This window comes from Prenolepis imparis, unplaced genomic scaffold (assembly GCF_030444845.1).
Source record: "Prenolepis imparis isolate NDT839.2.m4 unplaced genomic scaffold, iyPreImpa1.0 SCAF_8, whole genome shotgun sequence".
In the NCBI taxonomy this organism is placed as follows: Eukaryota; Metazoa; Arthropoda; class Insecta; order Hymenoptera; family Formicidae; genus Prenolepis; species Prenolepis imparis.
The window spans coordinates 11622879-11647146 of NW_028141166.1; the positions used below are offsets into that span (position 1 = coordinate 11622879).

The window sequence follows — 24268 nt, forward strand, 5'->3', positions numbered from 1 at the left end:
AGGTAATACGCAGCGGTATCAGCTGCGGAGTATTGCCTTTCCACGTTCTTTTCATCTTCGAACCAAATAAGTGCGTGTTCCAGGCATGACCTACTTTAGCGTCCTTTCCATTTGTCCTTTCAACTGACTGTTCTTCGGAGAAAGACGGACTTTTAAAACAAACTCCCCAGCTCTAAGTTTCACTCTCTCTTAAAGTTGTATTTCTTTTTCTATACAATACCTTTTACAAATGACTGTTGTCATCATAATAATTAGAGTCGTTACACCGTTGTGTAACTGATTCTTCGAACGCTAAATCATTTGTAACATTGCTAATTAAAAAAAGTTTTTTTACGAAACAATTAATTTTCGGTGTAACGACTTCCATTATTGTAATATTCGACCGAAAAATATTCTACACCATTTGTTTCGTCAATTTTAATGAGTTTGCTACAATATATTCTGTATTTGACAATATCTCAAATTGACTGCCGCTGTGTTGTTACACAAGTTTGATCAGGAAGAAGAAGAAGGTACAAATTCAAACATATCCGGTCTCGAGTACCGAGTCTCGTCCGATTGGACCCTCGAGAGACGTTGACGGGGTAGACTAGTGCAATTTCCTTTGACCGTTTGTTCCTCTATATGTACAAACTTCTTTACTTTCAACGTGAATTTCACTGTTTGCTCTCTAAAATTTCACCCACGTTTAATAACATTCTCTTTATATTTAAATACAGATTGTTTGAACTAATTACATACTCTATAATCCCTCAAATTAAAATCAGTAATAAAATTAAATATTTTAATATATTATTTTATATAATTTTATATAATATATTATTTAATATAATATTTTAATATTAAAATTAAAATTTAGGTTTATTAACTTTTGGCACTTTTCAATTTATTTTTCTAAAAATCCACTTATTTGCAATTAGTTTTAATTTGAAAATTATTTATGCCAAATTTTTATCAAAAAAGAAATTGATTCTAAAAAAGTTAAATTATATTTATATATGTACGTATGTACAAAGTAAAATTTTATATATGAAAGCTACATAAGAAACATCTGCAAGAAAAAATATTTATATTTATTTTCGTTATACACACACATTCACATATTTAAGAATAAAATTCCCAATACAGTTATCCACAATTGGTTCCTTTCGACAAAACACCCTATTATTTTCCCGAAGCTGTCTCAAGATCTACTTATCGGAAGAAAGAAATTGATGCGATTGAAATAACAATGCGCATCAATAAGAAAAAAAAAAGAAAAAGTCTCCTCGGGTGTATTTTTTGATAAACGGAAAAATCAATTGTCAAGAACTGATCAGGGAAAAGCATCACGAAACCGTTGAAAAGTTTAATTAACGGATCGATTTGATTTCTCTCTTTATTGTGATAAACGACCGAGTAACTAGGCTTTAGGAAATCCTATATACCAGGTGGTACATAGTCCAATGATGCAATCGATCGATATAGATCAACTGAACAACAAGATTGATTAAATGTTCTTGTCGACGAGATATCGACAACCGAATCTGGAACGTCGCGTCGTATCGATATATTGCGAAGGATTTTATTGCAATAGTAACGTTTAATTATAGTGTAAGTACAACTAAAACTTCTACTTAATAAACGATCAGGGATAGCAAGCGCAATCAAGATTAATCCACTTTGTCCGAAAAAAATAAAGGTCGTATTGTTTTATTCGTGAGAGTCAAAATTACAAGAAGTCATTAAGAAAGATGACATTTCATTTTATGTTATCCATGTATTAGTAATATAAGACAGATAATGAAACAGCGTAACACATACAATCATAAAATATTCGTAATATTTTAATACAATTATAATATATTAAAAAATTACAAAAATTATTTCTATTTAGATAGAAGAGAGATAAATAATGATCTCTTTCTCTCTCTCCCCCTATTAATAAAAACTTTTTAAGAACATTTATGTGTTTTGGGAAATTAACAGTTCTTTGAATTATTTTTGATAATAGTAAAATAATTCACAAATAAAATATCTTTTGAGAAAAGAGAAAAAATGGATGATAGAGATAAAATAAAAAATTTATGTTATGTAACTAAATTCTTTCAAGTATGACAAGTTCCTTTTTATTCTTCTGATCATAAAACGCGATGTATTGGATTACGGTTATTTTTTTCAATTTCACATAAACCATTTTACATAAATCAAATCATATCAATAACTTTTATAAGAAAAATATAATTCTGGCTTCTGTCTATAAAAACGAATTCCAAGGTTTAAATGCCAATAGGTATATACACGATCTTGTTTTATACCAAAGAAATCAAGTTTAATCAATATTATTTTTTTTTTTTAATTCAATGTTTCATCTTTCAACGCTCTATAATAACAACGAGTTAATATATGTATTTACAACAAACATTTATTTATGTTAACGAATTAATAATTTTGTTTATCTCTCTTTGATTTTAAGACGTTTTGCATTGCAAATTTGTGAACAAACGTATATAAAAATTTAATATAATTTTTGCATTATAAATATCATAAATATTGTTAAAAATTCCTCAGAAAAGTGTCTTGATAGTCAGCATGATCTTGGACATGTATGCGAAACAGAAATAAAATTATTTTTACGACACAGGATCGATATAGTATCCAATGGCAAATGCTTTGTCACATCAGAATATGTTTATACGAGAGAAAAGGACAAAAAAGAGAATTAAGTTTGATAAATCAAAAATCTGCGTCCCAAATTACGAATCAATGACGCATACCAATTTGAACGCCGTGAAGCGTGCGGTATAGTCGCATCAATTTGCGGAACGGCGCGCGATAAGGGAACATCGTTTGCTCGAATGGCTCGAACTTGCCGAGAAGAAAGGTCAGCGCAAGTCTTTGTGCGAATGTCGTCGGTAAGGCGGCGGTGAAATCGATCGGACAATCGTGAAGTTATTCAAGGGAGGTGACAGAGCATCTTTTCTTTTCAGACCCGAAAAAATAGATCTCATTCAGGAATGCGAAGAATGCGTTTAATAAGTGAAGCTGAAGATTTATTATTGTACATGAAATGAGTAGCTTTAATTTTCTTTCCGAACTTAATGATTTATTTATTGAGAGTGAAAAACAACTATATGCGACTTGTATAGATCTTATATGTATAGGGATACATATGAGAATTTTTCAAATTAAGAATTTTAAAAAATCTCCCTCTTCCTCCCTCTCTCTCTCTCTCATATACAGTTCATTAATTACAGTACATTAATATTGTAATTACACGAAACACTGATTTAATTAATCGTAACAGTTATCCAAAATGTAAAGTTTTATGGTACTTTACAGTATGAGAAAATTAGCGATGATTATTGTGTTAATTATTGTGTTAATTTAAGTGTGCTTACTATAAATATAGTATAAATATTATAATATATATCCATTCATTATTACTATTTCTTAAATGTATTCTTTCATCGCGTTTTTTAATCAGTTTTCCCATACTTTTCATTTGCAATATTTTTTTTATCAAGTCATAAATATACGTATAGTACACAACTTTCCATTTTGAAATTGTCTTTTAATTAAAAATTTTATCTTTTATTTGAAAAATAATAATTTCAACTTAATTTTGTTCTTATATGTGTAATATCTTATGTATGATCTATTATTAATATAAAGATGAAAAGAGATCGTTATATGCGTAGAGAAAACTTCTTCCAATTTGTGAAAATGTTTGCTATTACAGCCTTTGCTAAAGTACTTTGATATTTTTATATCCTTTTTTCTATTCTTTGTCAACCTATTTCTCAGCACTGTTAACGGGCAAAGGATCCTTAATAAGGACGTGAACAAAGAAACGTTAAGACAAATAGTTGAAAAAAGATTCTTCAATCAACGTTTCAAACAGCATGCCAAACATACAGCTTCCTATTATAGCATATTGATTTTAATAAATAGATTAAATGTTGATTGATTGTTCAGAAACTTCGCTAAATAATTATTATATAATACATATTTTGCACATGTGTGCAGAGGAATAACTGTAGAGTAGAAATTGTGTGAATAAAAGGTGTCTGCCAATAACTGAGCTTATTTAGTACTTGAATTAATTATTTTTATCATAGAGAAATTTAATACATATTTTATTTTATCAACAAATATTTATTATTAGTTGGTATATGATTTATTCATATTTATACATGAGTGTAATATAATATGAGATATAATTTATTTATATAATTTATTTATTTCATATATAGTAAGCAGAAATATATTATTTCAACTCTCCTGCAAACTAATTAAAAAATAAAGTTGTCAAATAAATTATTTAATAAACTGCAAAGAAGATATTGATATACCTGTATATGTAAACAAACATCAAAAAGTATTTCGTGGAAACTGATATATGAGAGGCTTTGCCGTTGATTAAAGTAAATGCGATCAAATAACGGAGATGTCACGAACGGTAAATTGGCTGAAGATTAACTGCTCGGAAATTTTGATCACAAGTTTCATCTCATGTGAGTTAATAAACATATACATAAGAAATATATATATATATATATATATATATATATATTTGACATTAATACGATCAGAATTTATAATATAAATGTGATAAAAATCTGCGTTTCAAAAACTAGAAGAAATAAGAGTTAGAAAATATAATAGCTAATACAAGAAAGTTTATTCGATAATAAAGCACATTCAACAATAATCAAATATATTAATAATTTATGACTAAATTTATATGCCATGGAGAAAGTGCGACCAGCAAATCGAAATTACTTTGGTTAGGTAAGAAAAAACCGCGAAAAAGATATAATAAATCCTTGCCAGCGTAATAATAGAGCTGGCCAAAAAAGAGAAGAAAGAGAACAGAATACAGCACGGAAGGAAATCATCTGTCTAGTTCACTTATACCTTCACAGGTCCCAGAAAAACTTTGCTTCTAAACTTCTCGGATATATCTTTGATCTTCTATTTCGGCCAATATACTATGGTAAAAGTTTTGCGATTCATATGCAGCCATGCAAAATACTTTACCTCCTTTTCGATTTTCTTTAAGGAATTATTCGAAATTTAATCACAGAAATTAGATACGTGTTCTAAAATAAAAATATTTTTAACTTCGTATTTTACAATCATTTTTCTTTTCGCTTTATATAGTACAAAAGATAATTTACAAATAATAATTGCATATTATTAATTTGATAAAAAATTTTATGTTTTTCATATAATATGTTATTAATCAATTTTAATAATCTTTTTTGTTGATAGAAATAATATATATATAGCTTTTAAGAGAGAGAAAAGAGAAAAAGAAATGATTTATAGCGCAAGCTGTTAATATCAGGCAAACGTAATTTAAAAGATTATGAAAGAACTAATCTAGCACACACTACTTATCTCTTCATCATGGATTATTTAAGCAAAACAAAAACTTGCTTGTCTCACCGTCACTTCTTTAATATTTCCTCTAATTTTATCTAAGTTTATTTGTTTTATATAAATCATAAAGTCAATGAAAACATGTACACGCGCGCGTTTCTGTCTTCCTGAAGCTTTAATTGCAATTTATAGTGAAGTAGAAAATTTCGAATGCGATAGATTTCAATAAAATTAAATAAGATTATATTTTCATAGACAAAGCAAAGTAAATATTTGTCTTACTTTGAAAGCTCAATTATAAATTAGATAAATTTAAATTAAAAAAAAAGAAAAAAAACGATACTAAAATTATTAATAAATATATTCCCATGTCGCTTCAATTTCCTAGCTTCTCATTTCCAGTCAAATTAATTGTTCCAAGTAATTAGTAGAGATAAGCATGTCAGATTCAGCATGGTATTAAATGAAGTTGATTCAAACCAGAGTTGATTCAAACTAGAATCGCGTAAAACTGTAGCAGATTTCCTTCTAATTTCAAATTGCATATTATATCCTTTAATAAATCTCTTATAATAAATGTGTCTCAAAGATAATAGCTTTGTCTACAAAAACTATGATAAGATTTAAATAATAAGTTCTATATAAATGCACTTATTATCTTAAATTTTTTATTGCAAGCATGAAAAGATTCGATAAAATTAATATACATATTATATAGCTATATTTTTGTCTATACTTTTTGATTTAGTGTAGCTTCTAGAGAAATCATCAAACTTTGCTCATCAAGTGAATCGATAATTCTTGCCTTCTTTAATTTTGCATAATTATATTTGCTCATCTTGTATAAAAAATCTTATAAAAGAATTTTCATCGCAAACTTTTTTCTCGAACATATTTTATCATAAGCTCGTTATTAAAATGTCATTAAAATTGTTATAAAACATTGTCATTAAATCTTGACTTGCATCTGCAGCTTCTTTTAGATGCTATGACAAAATCGCGCATTTTAAAATCACGTGTAAAAATTCAGGCATTTTTCGTCAGATGGCGGCAGCTTGCAAGCTCAAAAGCTCGCTTATCCATTCGATCCCTTGATTCAGGCGCGAAGATTAATAAGATTTTAAATAATCGATAAGGCTCCAACCAGATCAGACGTTATCAGCTTTATTGAGCCACTGATAAAACTAATTGGATCATTTTACTCGATAAGGAGCGATGATATTCCCTTAAGATGCAACGCGACCTCCTTTAGTGACGACAGCTGAAATTACCGATGGATTTTCGCAGAGCGCTGCTGGCACAAACCTAGCTTTATAGCCGTCGATATGCGAGTAATCCGAAAGCAACACCAACAATCGCAAAGTTCTAAACTTTTCTCATCGCTGTATTGCATCGTATTTTAAAAATTGTGCAATTTGTCTCGATATACTTTTCGGAATAATACATTAACATTAAGGAAAGATTTCCAAAGTTATACGTCTGAGAAAAATTCTTGACGGTTTTCTATCATATATAATTAATTAGCTAATTAGCTAATTAGCTAATTAGCTAATTAACTAGTTGCATTAATATTATTATAATTAAAAATTTGTATTTTAAGTTTATTTTTTAGATAATCTATTATCGTATATGTAAAAAGAATGTTTGGGACAAAATTCTATTTATAATTTTATGAATCGCATAATACAAAAAAAAAAGATACGTATATTTATAAGAATTATATTAATATACAAAATATACGTATTCTATATATATTAGAATAATATATGTATATATTATACATATATTAAGATGTGCGACACATAAAATTAAAAATAAATTCTTGAATTTCTTCAAGAATTATAATTTATCTAAAATTAAATTTTAATTATTTCATGTTCTTATCCTAATCCTTGATTAATGATTTAATAAATACAGATTTTTATAATTATAAGATCTAAGATCTGTTTATATTTAATATTTAATATATTTTTAGTCTCTACTTCTTTATATATATATTTTTTTTAATTGACTTGTATTATACAGAATTTACATATTATTCATATAGAGCAGACAGAATTTTTCTTTGACATATCAGTTATAGATGAACGTTCCAATTTTTAATCAACGCGACTGTGTAAGACAGTTATTATACATGTGAAAATTGTCCACGTGATATCGAAAGCACGGATATCGATCGTGCGTGACTTCTGGCCTATGATTTACTCTACACATGTCAGCCGTTGCGGCCGCTGCGTTTAACCGCGATGTTCAATTTACCCTGCGGCCTGGCCGCTTCCGGTCTTCGGCAAGCCATTTCGCTACTGGCCCTGCTCTGTTATAGCGATTGTGCGGAAGTGTCTGATAAGATCACAGAGAACTACCGGTTCTCTACACATTACATAATAAGAATTTTCGCACTGCTCAAAAGAATAATCGATACTGCACAAATATATAATATATATAGTCAACACAAATCAATATAGATATCTATAAATCCTTAAAAAATCCGGAGAATACTGTATCAAAAGGTAAATAAATTAAATTAGTCTCAGTAAATGTAACGATAATTATTTCCTATATAATATTCCCTTTGCTTTTGGAGTTTCTCTTTCTTTAAAAGATCCTACTTTAATAATACAAGCAGAATCCGCAAAAACAAGACGCTTCTCCGAGAAATAGTCGCAAACGAACGCAATATTCGTGCATTTACAGTGTCTCTGGGCGTTTTACTTTGCAATCTCCGCATCGCCAGTTCCATTAATTCCACTCTGCATTGACGCTCAGAATTTTCCTACAGCACGAGAATTTAATGAACCAGCAAGCGACACAGCTGCGTTACCGAGTGATTGCCGTCACTCTTAAGATAGCCGTATATGATAAAGTAATACGACCATTTCTTGGTCAATGTATTCATGAAAAGGCGATGACTGAATCTGGCGTGTGACAATGGATAGGAGAGAAAAAGTGCGGCGTGTGGTGATGTCTGAACGGCGCCTGGCTGTCGTCCAGCTTTCCTAATGTGATTTACATAGCAGAGCTGCGCCCGACGTTTTTCTTTCTTTCGATCGAGCGCAGCAGCATGAAAACATCCGATTTCAGCTCGATTCCGATTTTTCATAAATTCCTTGAACTCTCTTTCGCCAACATCAATAGAAACTTTACGAACGACCGATCGTCAGCACGCTCGATTGTCATTTACCGCGCGCGCGACTATGAACTCGTGAAATGTTTACGGTAGATTTAATTTCTTCGTAATATTGAAGTTACGACGAAAGATTACAGAAAAAAAGCAATGTGTGACAATAGACTCGTTCTTTGATATTAAACTTTATGTCTTTACAGCTTATAAAAATAGTACTTAATATTTTACGAGCTACATCGTAATTTTAGAAGATAGATTGGATTTTTTAAGAATTAAAAATGCGAGTATATCTAGAAATTTAGATATTTTCTTAAATTTTTCTTTAAGTTTAAAAGTTTTTTAAATTCATATATTTTTTAATCTAATACTTATTAGATTAAGAAAATTAAATTAATTTAGTTTTATTAGATTAATTTAATCTTTTCAATTTAATTAATTTATGTAAAAACTTAATAGTTAACAATTTCTACAGATATATAACGTAACATATATATCTTCTTTTTCATAATTCAATCTTAATCTTTCGATAGAGATCGAGATTAAACGTGAAATACATTCTCATGTCTTTCGAAGCTGTTCCCTTTAATCAATATTTGCATCAATGCAATATAGATCTCTCCTATTCTGAATTAATTGAATATAAAGCTGTGTGAATATGAACATACGCAAATATGGTAGAATATAGATGTGTGTATTTTATACATTTTAAAACCTATTAGAACCTACAATAATTCATATTTCATTTCCACCTATTTTTGCTATATAAAATTGACATAAAATTTCTCATAACACAAATTTCAATGTTTTTCAGCGAAAAAATAAACATTGCAAAGTAGTATAAACCAATCTACAAAGCGCATACATACAAATTTTATAAAATTTATACGATATTTTATAAAATTAATTAATTTATTAAATTTATTTATTAAATTTATTTATTAAATTTAAAAAGTATTTTTCTTACTTCACACAAAAAATATTGTAAGCAATTTTATAACGTTGGAAATGTTATGAGTAATTAATTTTTCCTATGTGGAACATAAAATAAGAATTAAATGAAAGTATATGTCGACTGTACTAATACAGAATAATTACTCATAATTGCAGAAATGCATAATAATACTTGCATTAAAACTAATGCATTTGCATTTGCCATTTGTCATTATGCATTTTCTAATTAGTCGATGCGATGACAATTAGATGACAATTAGAATTGCAAGTACCAATTATACATATAAAACTAAGTTTGCTCATTCATTAACTATTCATTAGCTATTTATTAATGACTTGCGTATCACGTCAACTATTATTTATTTACTTTAAAAAAAATCCATTCCGGGATTATCTTTTTTATTTAAAATAAATAACATTAGTTCCATTATTTATCTATGTGTTTCGTTTATATGTTTGATTTTTGATGTAATATATTAAATAATTATTTTATATTATTTGACAATTCTTTTTATGTTGTAATCGGTGTAGAGATATTACGTAATATAAAAGTTATTCTTTAATATTTTTGTATTATAATTAAGTAACGATCTTTATACTTTGTTTCAAAGTTTCGTGAAAAAAATGTTGAATAAGTTACATAAATCATAAAACGATAAATCAAAATATTTTAAATTTCTATTTTGTATTCTATTGGCAGCGGAGGATTCCTTTTATCGCACGATTGAAATGCTGATTTGTACTCTACGCGCACAAAGAACGATACTGGAAGAGAGCGTATAATACCGACGTTTAGATTTTGTTTGATAAGGACCAAGTTTTCTCTCATAAAAGTCTGCAATGTCCCATGAAATAGGCTCGAATCGACCTATAAAATTTTCTGATTTTCTCTCTCTCTCTCTCTCTCTCTCTCTCTTTCTTTTTTCCATTTAATCAAATATTTCAAAAAATTCGAAAAAAGAATTTGCAATTTCGCGCATAACTCCTCCTGCGATCGCAATGATAAAAAGATTGAAGATCTCTTTTACTGATAGAATGTTTTAATCTTCTCACTTATGTGTGAATTAAGGAATGATTATTATACAGCTTTTTGATATAAATAATAAATTATTATTAAACAATACTATATATAACGTTAAATCTTTTTGGTAATAAGAACAGATTTTAGAATTTTTGCAAATATTATTCGTTTAAAATAGAAATGCAAATTTCTTTTTCATACATGTGCATATATGTACGTGCATCCGCATACAATACATAACGCATTTCCAATGCAAAACAAATCGCTGTTGCCATTTGTTAAAAAATTCAATACCTAACTTTACATTCAAAATACTATACGTTTAAAATATTGTTTAAAATATTGTTTCTTAAACATTTTTAACTTTTTAATTCAATTTTAATCAATTGTATAAATTAACGTGATCCTCGATTAAGAAAAAATTCCATGTTAAGAAGAGATGTAATAAAATGTATAAAAGAAAGAAGACAATACGCCGAAACACAATTAAATCAATTAAATAAAATTTATAAATAAATTTACTTACCAATAGGACTGGGTGTAAGCTCCTTCATTGCTATCTTGACATGCAGATCATACCGCTGGAAAAATCCCAATCTCGGACCTCTCGTGCTTCTTTGCAGCGCGCTGATAGCGGTGGTGACCGCTCTGGTGTACTCTCTTTGGCCAAAAGATTTGTATGGCACCATCATGCCCACCTATAACACAAGAATGACAGAAATTATGATAAGACGTTCTTTTAGGAATGTGTGTTTTCTGGTTTTGCTCAACGCGAAGTAAACATTCGTAATAGATTGCTCTCGCTCTGTCAAATGCGACGACGAAGATTATCAACAGATCACACAGAACGATATTTTGTAAAAGTTTCTACCGAAACGCAGTTGACGTGTTACATTACAAATAATTCGAATTTAAAATCGAATGTCATAACGATACATATTGATAGTGACGTGTACAATCGCGTTGGGAAACGCACAATCGTCATACGTCATATGATTTTATCATTATCGACATTCTCGTGTCACGTATTGGATTGTATTATATTGTGTGCAGTAGTCTTTCTATGTACAAATACATACATTTAGTTTCTGTCGATTTAATTTCGATCACATCGCTATGATTATTTTGTTGCGTTGATTTTTACAATTATAATAAATATTAATCGATTATTATTACGTCAATTTTTCTTATGCACTGTTTTCTTATGCACTTATTATCAGTCGCACGAAAAATTTTATTATTATAATATTAAACAAAAAGATTAAATAAAGATTTTATATATAATAAAATTAGAAATGTTTAATTATATTATTTAAAATATTAATTTTTAAATAAAAATTTTTGTTTCTTACATGTAATAAATAAACTTGACTTTTAGAAATTTATAAAAAAAAATTATCTTATACTATTAAATAAAATACTACTAGTTATTAAATATGATGCTTAAGATTAAAAATATTTTTTCCTTAACTATATATGATGTTCGAAAATTATATGCACGCACACAAATTATAAACTTATATATAAAAATAAAAAAAAGAAGTGTGTAATGCACACACTCTATTGTCCTGCTATTGTGTAACTTTTGAAATATAACCGCTCATATATAACGAATTGCGTTATTCAATAACGCAAAAGTTATTAAATTGGATAATTAATTTTTCCTTTATTCTGTATCCAATATTCTGTATTCGCAATTTTGTAATTATGCAGTGCAATAACGTTTTCTGAACATCAACAAAAGAGCTGATTATAATTTTCAGCCATTGCCTATTCAGCATATCGGAATCGATGATGCATTAAGTGTTCAAAGCGATCAGAAAATTGCAGCAAGGGCGTCTCGTTCACTTTATTACCACAAGAATGGATCGGCGTACACCTGTTGCATAAATCGATCGGTGCGAACGAATATAGCGTGTAGGCTGAGACTGGACAACAGTTTACGTTTCGAAGCCTATTAACGACATCAATAACGTTTTTTATCAGAAACATCGAGAATAGGAGAAAATAAGATTTTCATCGATGATTTGATCTTATGCGCGACGATCAAGATATAAACATATAGTATGTTTGCATAGTTTTAAAATATACAAGTATATCGCGTTCACTTTGACAAAACATAAAATGTGCCACTAGCGGATCCTGGGGAGGGGGGGAGGGTTAAACCCCCCGCCCTTGCAAATTAAAAGAAACAGTTTTGCTGAATTTGTTTAAAAAATATAAATAAAGAAAAACAAACATTAAAGAGCTATCGACGTCAGGATCCGCTAGTGTATACATATATATATAAGTATAAGATTTTACTCATTACGCATTTAAGGAGTTAAGTACATTAAGTCAGACATAGGACGAAATGATGAGATAATTTCATTGCACAAAAATAATTAGGTGAAATTCTTTATATATATATAATATATATTATATTTATATAATATATATTACATCTATATAATATATATTATATAGATACAAAGAATTTCGCCTAATTATTTTCGTACAACAAAATTATCTCATCATTTCGTCCTATGTCTGACTTAATCTATATTTAATTCCTTGAATGCGTAATGAGTACAATTTACAGTGTATCTTATACATACATATTGTATATATATTATATAGATATAAAGAATTTCGCCTAATTATTTTCGTGCAACGAAATTATCTCATTATTTCGTCCTATGTCTGGCTTAATCTAAACTTAACTCCTTGAATGCGTAATGAGTATAATTTACAGTGTATCTTATACATACATATTGTATATATTATATATATATAAAGAATTTCGCCTAATTATTTTCGTGCATGAAATTATCTCATCATTTCATCCTATGTCTGACTTAATCTAAACTTAACTCCTTGAATGCGTAATGAGTATAATTTACAGTGTATCTTATACATACATATTGTATATATTATATATATATAAAGAATTTCGCCTAATTATTTTCGTGCATGAAATTATCTCATCATTTCATCCTATGTCTGACTTAATCTAAACTTAACTCCTTGAATGCGTAATGAGTATAATTTACAGTGTATCTTATACTTTTATATATATATATTTTATATATATATTATATATATATATATATATATATATATATAAGTATATGATACACTGGAAAATATACTCATTACGCATTCAAGGAGTTAAGTTTAGATTAAGTCAGACATAGGACGAAATAATGAGATAATTTCGTTGCACAAAAATAATTAGGCGAAATTCTTTATATCTATATAATATATACAATATGTATGTATAAGATACATTGTAAATTATACTCATTACGCATTCAAGGAGTTAAGTTTAGATTAAGTCAGACATAGGACGAAATGATGAGATAATTTCGTTGCATGAAAATAATTAGGCAAAAAATTCTTTATATCTATATAATATATATATATATATACACTGGCGGATCCTGGGAGGGGGGGGGGGTTAATCCCCCCCTTGCAAATTAAAAGAAACAGTTTTGCTGAATTTGTTTAAAAAATATAAATAAAGAAAAACAAACATTAAAGAGCTATCGACGTCGTTGATCCTGGAATAAAAGCTAATCATGAAACCAAAAATATTAAATAAAATAATTTTGTAAACCCCCCCCCCCCCCATTATCGACGTCAGGATCCGCTAGTAAAATGTGCAATGCGCATAAACAAGAGAATCAATCATTAACTCTTCGCTTATCAACACTTTCAAAAATATATATTAATGAATTAAGGCCTACTGCTCAACGTAAGAATCATGTTATTATTTTCTATTTTATTTCATTAAGAATGTATATATACGCGATATATGTATATACATATAAGTGTATACTAACTTTAAAATTCTATAATTTTCATAATTTCTTATCTCTTGCGTTTATTTTTTATAAATCAAATTAACAAGATTTTTTTCATAGATATTTTTATCCATAAAACTATCGTCTATTACAGCATTTATGAATGAAAATGCTACATAGTGATATTCTCATATCGTTCGTATAATAAATTTAATCCAGAGAAGTGTCGTAATATCCATCGATTATCGATAATGAATCGCATTAGTCATATATACCCGCTATAATTATGCACTCTATTCCGATGTATAAATGAATACTTGCTGCAATCAGTGAATGGAGAGTATTTGTAAATTGACCCATTGTGCGCCTCCACGAGTTTGAGAAATCGAGAAAAAATTCATGAATTCTCGGGAAATGTCGGAACGGGAAATCTCCTGAGAATTTCGCTTTCTAAGTCCGAAAAGTAATGAGGTAATCATTCTTAACTAATGCAAGCTATTAACTTGACAAATTCATTAACATCTATTAAAAACGATTATTTCGGTGGCATACATTCCAAAATTAAATCGGAAAATTTTTCGTCAATTATGCAAAGTTCAGCGTAACAATTTGACAGACACACGAAGAGAATTTTCTCTTAAAATTTACCTTGAAAATCATGGTAATCGTGGAACAATATGATATAGAAAGAATTTTATGAGAATTTATCTGGTTAATATTTATCATAATAAAAATAATAATATCTATCACACAATAAAATATTAAACATATTTGATTAATTTTACTAAACTGCATAGTATTATTTTTATTGTGAGAAATATTAATCAGAGAAATTTTCATAAAATTCTTTCCATACCATATTGTTCCACGATTACCATGATTTTCAGGATAAATTCTAAGAGAAAATTCTCTCTGTGTATAATTTAAGTGAAAAATATTTCATAATATAATCAAAATAATTAATTTAAAAAACTACTTGATTAAAAATTTGCTAATAAAAAAAAAATTCATAAAGCGAGAGTTATTACATAATAAATTGGTAATTGTAAATTAGAAAAATGCAAAAAAGTTTATATAAAATATAATTAAATACATTAAAAATCTATTCAAAAAACTAAAAGCAAGAGTATTTTTAAAACAATTTTTAAGATGAAAAATAATTAATGAATAATATTAATTGAATAGACACCGTATCTTTTTAAAGAGAGTTATTAAAGAGAGTTATGTGTTTTAAATAATATAATAAAATATTTATATAATATAGTATACATCACCGGAAAATGCATTAACATTATTATATATATATGTATAAATTAAATAAAAATGTTCTCTAACAAAGATACAGATTATTCTCCTATGACCTATATTGAATGGAATGGTTCTTTAACGAATTCGGAGTCGTTTCTTTTTCTTAGCAAGATTATTATGGAAGATATTACTTACTTTGAGATCGGTGACGTTATAATTATTTCCCACAGAAGACTGCGGCGTGAAACGTGGTGGTGGGCTCGTGGTAGTCGTAGTAGTCGGGAATGAACGCTGTCTCGTCGTATTCGAGAGTCTGCCCTCGCCGATACGAACTCCCGAATTTCCTCTACCCACGTTTATGCCTTTGGAGGCTGTACCCCTGCCGGTTCCGACCTTAATGCCTCCCTCGCGGATAGTGCCACCAGGCGGACCACCTAGCACCAACAATGGCGACACCACTAACGAGAGAATCCACGTGGTTTTCATGGCTTGAAATTTGTTGCTCGAATAATTGGTCGCAACACGGCGATCTGCTGACGATTAATTCGACTCTATCCCGCTTTCTCGCGCTATCTTGGCACTGCACTTCCATTCACAACACGCACGAATACTTCAGTATCGTAACGACGCGACGCAACCACAGGCACGAGCATTTCCGCCACCGTAACGCTGTCCCATTGCAAATGCTTGATATGCCTGAAACATTTAGAAAATTTTGTTAGTATCAAATGGAGAATAATTCAAAGATAAATATTATAAAGAAGTTAAGTGCCGAACGAAAAATTTACAAGTATTTGAGAAATAACAGACTTTCTATTTTATCCAAAGAATTTAGAAAGCAAAATCTATTTATTTTCGAATATCTTGCTTTTATTAGGTTTTCTCGAATTTTCAGTTATACGAAATTATTTGATTAAAGCCGAGAGATACAAATAAATATACCATTTACGAGAAAAGTTTTCAAAAGAAAACATTTCAAGATAATCTTTTATATATCTTTTCAAAGTAAATATAAAAATAGTGATTTAATTTTGTTGTCCTAATTTAACACCGGAATAAATATAATAAAGTTTATTCTGGGAATACTTAATTGCTCTATTCAGTTCAACTTTTTCGTCCTGTTATTTTAATCAGGAGTTACTGTTCGGCAAGTCTATAGATATATTTGACCTACATTTTTTTAAGTAAAATAGTATATAATATATGATACATACACTGCCAGTCATTGATTCGTTTCCTGAGATAAGGAGAGTGACATGGAAATATATCCATTGCGCTATCAGACGGTCGACTAGTGCGAATTTATCGATACTGATCGATTCGATCACCGAAATATCTTACATTGGATCGATAAAGTCGATAAAGAATAACATTTCCATATACATCCCTTACTTCAGGGAACGGATCAATGACTGGCAATGTACAATATAATAAATACAAGGTTTTGCTTTATGGAGAATTGTATTCGAACTACCGAAGCGATAGGCAGCCAATATAGTAGCCAATTCTCCGTAGGATTAATCGGATAAAACGGTCGCTATCTGTCATCATACATGTCCATCGCGGATTGAGTCTGAACATTGATGACGTAAATCTAATCGGATAAATTCCAATTTGATGGAAGTTTTTGTCTGTAGTTTTGACATATTTCGTTTTCGTGGATTAAAACCACAGAGAAAAAATCTCTAGAAACAAAAAATAAAAAATAATGTTTAGTGCTTCTGGATATTTTGTGCATGTTATATAATTTTCTTAAACAATATGCAAATTTAATACGCATATCTGTGAGAGAAGCATGATGAAATAGAATGATAAAACTAGGTCAGAATTTATTAAAGTTCGCTAATTAAAGTAGTGCTGCAGGCAAACAAACTAAGAAAATAAAATACAAACTTATAACGCAATTAACTTGTTGTTGATTGTTGATGATCTGATTATTTCTTGACCAACCAAGCAAGAGAATATTGCTTCAATCATCATAAAATTATAATATATATATATATATATATATGGCAAAAAATCTGTTATAAATATAATTTCAAATTCTTATTTAAATATTCTTAATTTTAAAAAAATGTTTTAAAAATTCTCAAACTTACTGACAATGAGATATATATATATATATATATATATATATATATATATATATATCTCATTGTCAGTAAGTTTGAGAATTTTTAAAACATTTTTTTAAAATTAAGAATATTTAAATAAGAATTTGAAATTATATTTATAACAGATTTTTTGCCAGTAAATCCATTAAAACCAATAATAATCATAATTCAAATGCAAATCGAGAATTTCCTAACATCTAATGACTCTATTCAGGGCAAAATCAGATACATATTTTTATACGGAAATTTTATGACAAATTGATTTCAGAAATAAAGTAAGTAATATCTTCATATCCGAATAATTCTTATATCTGGCGTTTTAAAAAATATCAAATAAGATACACAATTTTCACGGGTCTTTTTATTTTAGTTTTAAAGATTCCCGGATGCTAATTTTTTGGACTTTATATGAATACTTCTCTTTAAGACACGAGCTTTCAAGTTCCATAACGAAGGAAATTTTCGGTCTCGTATAAGTTCAACGACGAATAGTTGACAATTTTCACGAAAAAAGTTTATTTGAAAAACTTTTGGTTTAGATCAATTTAAAACCATACTGTTATATATCATAATATTGAATCAGTTTTGCTCAATTTGTTATTCAAAATATTTCAATTAATTTTATAATTTGTATGCATATGCATTGTATACTATACAATTTCTGCATAAATTATTTACATATTTTAATTAAATAACATTCTATTAAAAATGTAATTTTAAAATATTTTACTGTAGCGAGAAAAAAAAATAATTTTATTAATTTCATAAACCCTGCAGATTTATCATATTTTTTAGAAATACAAAATTTTAAATATATCTCAAATATATCTCAAATAGAAATTAAATGTGTTTACACATATACTTATTTCAATCAATATTATAAATATATTTAAAAAGTAGCGTAAAATAATAATTTATAAATTCTTTTAAGATTTTCCATTCTAATAAAAGTTTCTCTTTTGTGGCGCGAAAACTTTTCATAACTTTGCTTTCGTATGGAACATAAATATTGCTTTCCACTGTTATATATTATACCATTATCATTTTAAATTTGATCAAACTTCCGTCCTCCAACTTTTGGATAACAAACATGAATTGTACACTTTTAGTTCAACATTCTACAAATGCTGTGTGTGTGTATGTATATTGTGTGTACGAATATATAAAATATTACCATCAATAAGTGATCTTTCATTAATTCGCACGAACTTGTACCATATAAAATAAATGATGTGCTGTCGATAACAAAAATGATAAACTGCCAACACTTCCTGCTTTATTTCCTGAATGTCGGAGCTATATTAGGAATGACGTTTGTTTTAACTTCGATACATTGACAGCTATTTCATTATTGCAATGTTTCGACTACACGATCTCTCTACTGTCGTATTCCGATTGCATTTATATTTTGAATGCATACAATATAACGCTATATATATTTTTTAAATGTCTGATTATCTTTCTCGGAAGACCATTAATCATTGACATAATAGTAAAGCGATTTACATGAAAATTATAATAATGGAAGTATGATGCGTATTAATGTCACGTGCAAATTTGATTTGTGTTGATAATTTATGAATAATATGTTTGACTTTGCATACGAACGATTTTAATCTTAAGCTGACATTATATATTCAAATGTAAAATGCAGACACACGCGTTCGTTTTCAAATTAAATGGCAAAGAGGTGCATTAAAACATTCTTGCATAGTAATGATTTTTATCCCGTATTATGTAGACGCGACAGTAATGCCTCGATGTAATTTTATTATTTTTTTCTTGTCACAGAACAAAATAATTAATGCATAATTTAAATAATAAATTTTTTCTACAACATTTTGTTTTAAAAATAGAGAATATATATGTGTATACATATAATAAATAATGCTGATATTTTTATGTATAATACTTTATGTATATTACATATTACGTAATGCCAGATGTGTGTAGTCGTTATGTGTAATTAGTATAACTACTAATTCACCTTTTTAATGTATAAATATTTTATGTGTATTATAGAATAATTAGAAAAATTAATGACTTTCGAGAACTTTAAAGAATTAATTAAATAGAGATAAAAGGTTTTATACAGATACACATTTCTTCTTATACAGATAATTGTTTAATGGCTTGAGAGTGAAAGCAGTAGATAAACGTAGCGACAATTACAGTATCTCCTGACATAAATTCGTTCTAAACTTTTTAACAGATATATATACGTTCGTCCTATCAGATTTGTTAAGTTTATTGTTATAGTTCCTTGCGCTCTTTCTTCCTTTCTCTCTCTTTTCTTTCTTTTTCGATTTTCTTCGTAAAGCATCTTTTAAAATTAAATATTTGCTATTTTAGATCACACGACGCGCATCTAATCATCATTCGCAAAGACAAATTTTGTTTGTATTAAAAAAAAATATATATATATATATATACATAAAAAATATATATATTTAAAAATATATATTAAAATTGTTTATTATTATCACTTTTAGAAAATATAAAAATATGAAATTATGATGTAAAATATAAAAATGTTATATCTTCTAAAATTTTATAAAATCTTATAAAATTTATAAATTATATATACAATTTTTTTCTTTATGTGTGTATATTTTTCATTTATATATAATAACATTTTAATCGCATATTCTAATATTAACATCATATTATTTAATCATTATTGTTTAATTACATTTGAATGACATGTTGATGTAATAAAAAATAATCGACATTTAAAGAGAAGACATGAGAGTATTTTTACACATCTTTACATATCTCAGCATCTAAAGCCTATCAACGAATCGATAAGCGATTAGAGTTATTTACAAGTATCTACATGTCTTGACATATCTGGAGACTATGAACGAATCGACAAGCGATTAGAGTGGTCGATAGAGGATATTGGCATACATAGAGAGCTACGATATGTAGGTTGAGTTTTTACTACCGCGTATTGCTTTGACCCGTGTTATCATCCTCACGTATCAAGTTTCGCGATATTGAACCATGCTCCACATGGATTGCTCTTTGGCAAACTGACTACTGGCTATCGCAAATTCCTGTGGCCTGGCTTATTCTAAACCCTTGTACCTTCTATTAAGGCACCAAATTAGCTCCACTATGTAAGGGAAGCTCTAATCTGCCACTATGCTTTGATCTATTTGTGATAATTACATATTCAATTATATTAACAAGCAGCTTATACCCGATGATGATATTAGCGATTTCAGGAATGTGTACATTCCTGAATTCCTGATGATAGATAATTGTAGAGAGTAATCCATGTATTCAAAAGTATTCACATTGTGTTTTGATATTTTTTTAATGATGCACAAATTTTACTTCATCTCGAGATACTTAGCTTTAAAGAGAAATAGTACAAATAATTCATATTTAACACAATTGCTTTTGAAAAAATACAGAGTTTAAAAGAAATTTTATTTAATCTTATCATTTAAATAATAAAAAAATGATTTAAAAATTAATTTTAATTTATAAAAGTCGAAAAATTTGAAGATCGATAATATTTTTTCTAATTTAAAAGATTTAAATCATCTCTTGATAAATTATTAAATATATAATTTTTGATGTAGAGATTTAACTATTTTAATGGTTTTTTTTTTTTTTTTTTGTTGAGAAAACATTAAAAATAATTTGAACATTTTTTTAACTTCTCTTGCACGTTTCATCATCAGAAGCATCAAGCTTTGAAGTGCACCGTACTGTGTGAGAAGGACGGAAGCTGCATTGTACGCAAACTGCGATGTAGTAAACTGTGGAAATGGCCGAGTTTAGCATGGACAATGTAGTGAAATATGTCAAGTCGTAATGGTTAAGGTGACCAGGAATTTCTTTTTTATATCGAACACTTCGTCAGATATTTTTGATGCATCCCAGGCTGACAAATACCACGAATATTTCTCGTCGGGCATGCTATCAGCTGATGCATTCATTTTCCTTTTTATAAATTTTTAAAATTTTTACTTTTTTCACTATCATAAATTATTGCATTTTTCTTTCTCTTCTTTGTATTTTTTTTTTTAAATAGAGAAGTACGCAATTTTCTAATCTTCTATTTATTTGTATTTATTAGTATATGTTGCTTCTAAAAAATCTTTGAATCCTGATTTGTCATATCTAATTTCTATATTTCACTTGCAAAATTTGCAATAACAAATTTGTATTCTACATAGTATTATTTACATAGTATATATTTCTTAGCGTGCGAAGCATTTGTGATTCATTGTCATAATAATATCTAGAGGTTATCTAATCGAAACACGAGTCCTATTATGAACTTTCGACATGATTAAGTAACTGGATGTAGGTTAAGTTAATTAACATTGTTTCTATAAACAATTATTAATGACAACAGTATATTGCGTTGATAAATAATAAATAGTGCAAATTTAACACCTTGTAAAGACGCGTCTTATTCTCGATATGTCACCACTGTTGAAGCAAATATTTTTTGGTGGCATTAATTTATTTAGTAAAAAATCTGGTTATGATTAATTAAAATTGTTCATAATTATTATTAAATTAATTATAATCGCTGTCTGACGTTAACATCAAGCTTTTGTTATTAGTCACTCGTAGATCGCGGAAATATGGGTCGGTTTTACGTCAATGTCGATATTTCGTATCAGTATCAGTACATTATCCGAATATACGACATGCATTTGTCATATCCAATAACCGATATCTCAGATAAATGACATTCCGATAATCGGTGTTCCGATTAAGCAGCGTCAGCGTAATAAAAAAGACACACATATAGGTACATACATATACATATATATTTTTTTCAAACAAAAATTTTCTATTATTTTCCAATATTATTCTCAATAAAGAAATGCAACCAACATGATCGCAAAGTAAACCTTTCTCTAATATCTTTCTCATTATATTAATAATATAATTACTTTTTAGTGTAATAATAATACATTTCAAAGGAATTTTGTAATACTTTAATTTCTTGAAAACATAAGTTATCGAAAGGAGATTATATAATATAATATTTTGCATTTTTTTATTACAAGTAAATTTCACCAACCTATAATAACAAAAGCAAAAATTTAATTAGAAGAGAAAGTAAAGAACTTCATCACCCAAGAACCGATTAATCATTTATCAGGATTTGATTCGTATCCTCGTATTTGTCATATCACTTGATAGTTCCCCAATCAACGATGATTTCAATTTCTTTTCCATCGGACCGCAATTTGATATTCAATCAAGGATTCATTCGACGTATGTACTGAGCGAAATAACCCGGAAAGCCGAGATCACCAGTGGAAAGCTTCGATGGAAACTACCGGTTCTCGTATCGAGAGGACAATTAAATGTCGAATACTATTCCTTCTCGAGCTTGTACACAACTTTTTATGATTACTAGGGAAGAAAATTTTCCGCATTTTTTTTTTTTTATTATATGACTTCTCTAGCTAAAAAAATATAAACTCCAGGAAAAAGTTGTCGGAAAGACGCAATAATTTACCGTGATTGAGTTTTGCGAGTTGGATTTTGAAAAGAGTGAGGTAGACGGAGAGATGAATCGAGACATGTAGCTTCAATTTCGAGTTTATCGATTTCTTAGAAATCGGGAAGTTTTATTAAGTTGTGCGAAGAAAGAAATAAATATTCTCGAAGACGGAAAACAAGCGCAATCACGTAAAGCAATATAATGCTCTAATAATGCAACATGTCTAAAGGAAATATGAAGAAGAAAATAAACACAGGAAGCTGACAAAGTCGAGAAGCGAAATTGTTCTTAGATATTAATAGTTTATACATAGTAATATAAACATGTGCTGCACGTAAGTCCTTTGAGGTCGAATCCATAAAAAGCGTAAAAAGATTTTTGATGCTACGCAACAGACGAATCGAATTTGAGATGCTACTGCAAAGAGAATATCGAAAAACGAGCGAAGCTAGCTGAAAGGCAAGCAACCTCACCTCACCTGAAAAACATAAGGCGAGATACGCCAAAAATACAGAAGAGAATATAGAAGAGAAGAGAGTAGAAGGTAAAAACAAGTGCGCATTTCGCACGTTCAAACGCTTCTTTTTCTTTATCTTTCTGGGGAAAAAATTTTGTGCACTTTAATATAGCACGACAAATAAAATTACATATTAAAAAAAATATTACAATGCCCATAATTTTTCTCGAAATTGCAATCTACCGTAGCTAATGAACAAAATGCATATCGTTATGCAATTCTTAATTCAATTAAAAAATCAGAGATAAACGGCTAAAAATTTCGTTTACACCGTTGCGGTAAATTGATGCATTTCGAAAATACTAATTCATTATATAGATATGTTTATACATCTCAGTCGTATATGATAAACTGCGCTGTGCGCAGTTGCTAATTGCATTTCCTCCATTGCTAATAATGTGTTTGTTGTGAATAGGACTAATTTTACCTTTAAAGCTAGGCACAATTAGAACCGGAATGATGGTACCCGTGGGATATCCTATAAACGGTTACGCATATACGGATAATGATACAGCCGACCACGAGCTTAAGAGGTTAACCGAACAGTTTCAGTAGTGCAGAAACACGCATGATGCAACTATGCATACGATTTGCATTCGTAGGCATCTCATTTACATAATACATTATGTATAATGTACCATAGCGGAGGCATGTAA

General features: G+C 28.6%; 1 protein-coding gene across 5 annotated transcripts in view; it reads right to left on the minus strand.

The window, feature by feature from the left end:
* Nmdar2 (glutamate ionotropic receptor NMDA type subunit 2) overlaps nucleotides 1-24268 on the minus strand; it is a 208911-nt gene that overhangs the window by 76156 nt on the left and 108487 nt on the right. For all 5 annotated transcript variants that reach the window (XM_083044909.1, XM_083044914.1, XM_083044910.1 and 2 more), the window contains 2 exons: nucleotides 15692-16192; nucleotides 10990-11161 (listed from right to left, as the gene is read on the minus strand). In XM_083044909.1, the coding sequence (XP_082901035.1) occupies nucleotides 10990-11161; nucleotides 15692-15982 (463 nt within the window). In that variant the 5' untranslated portion in view covers nucleotides 15983-16192. The remainder of the gene's footprint in view (nucleotides 1-10989; nucleotides 11162-15691; nucleotides 16193-24268) is intronic.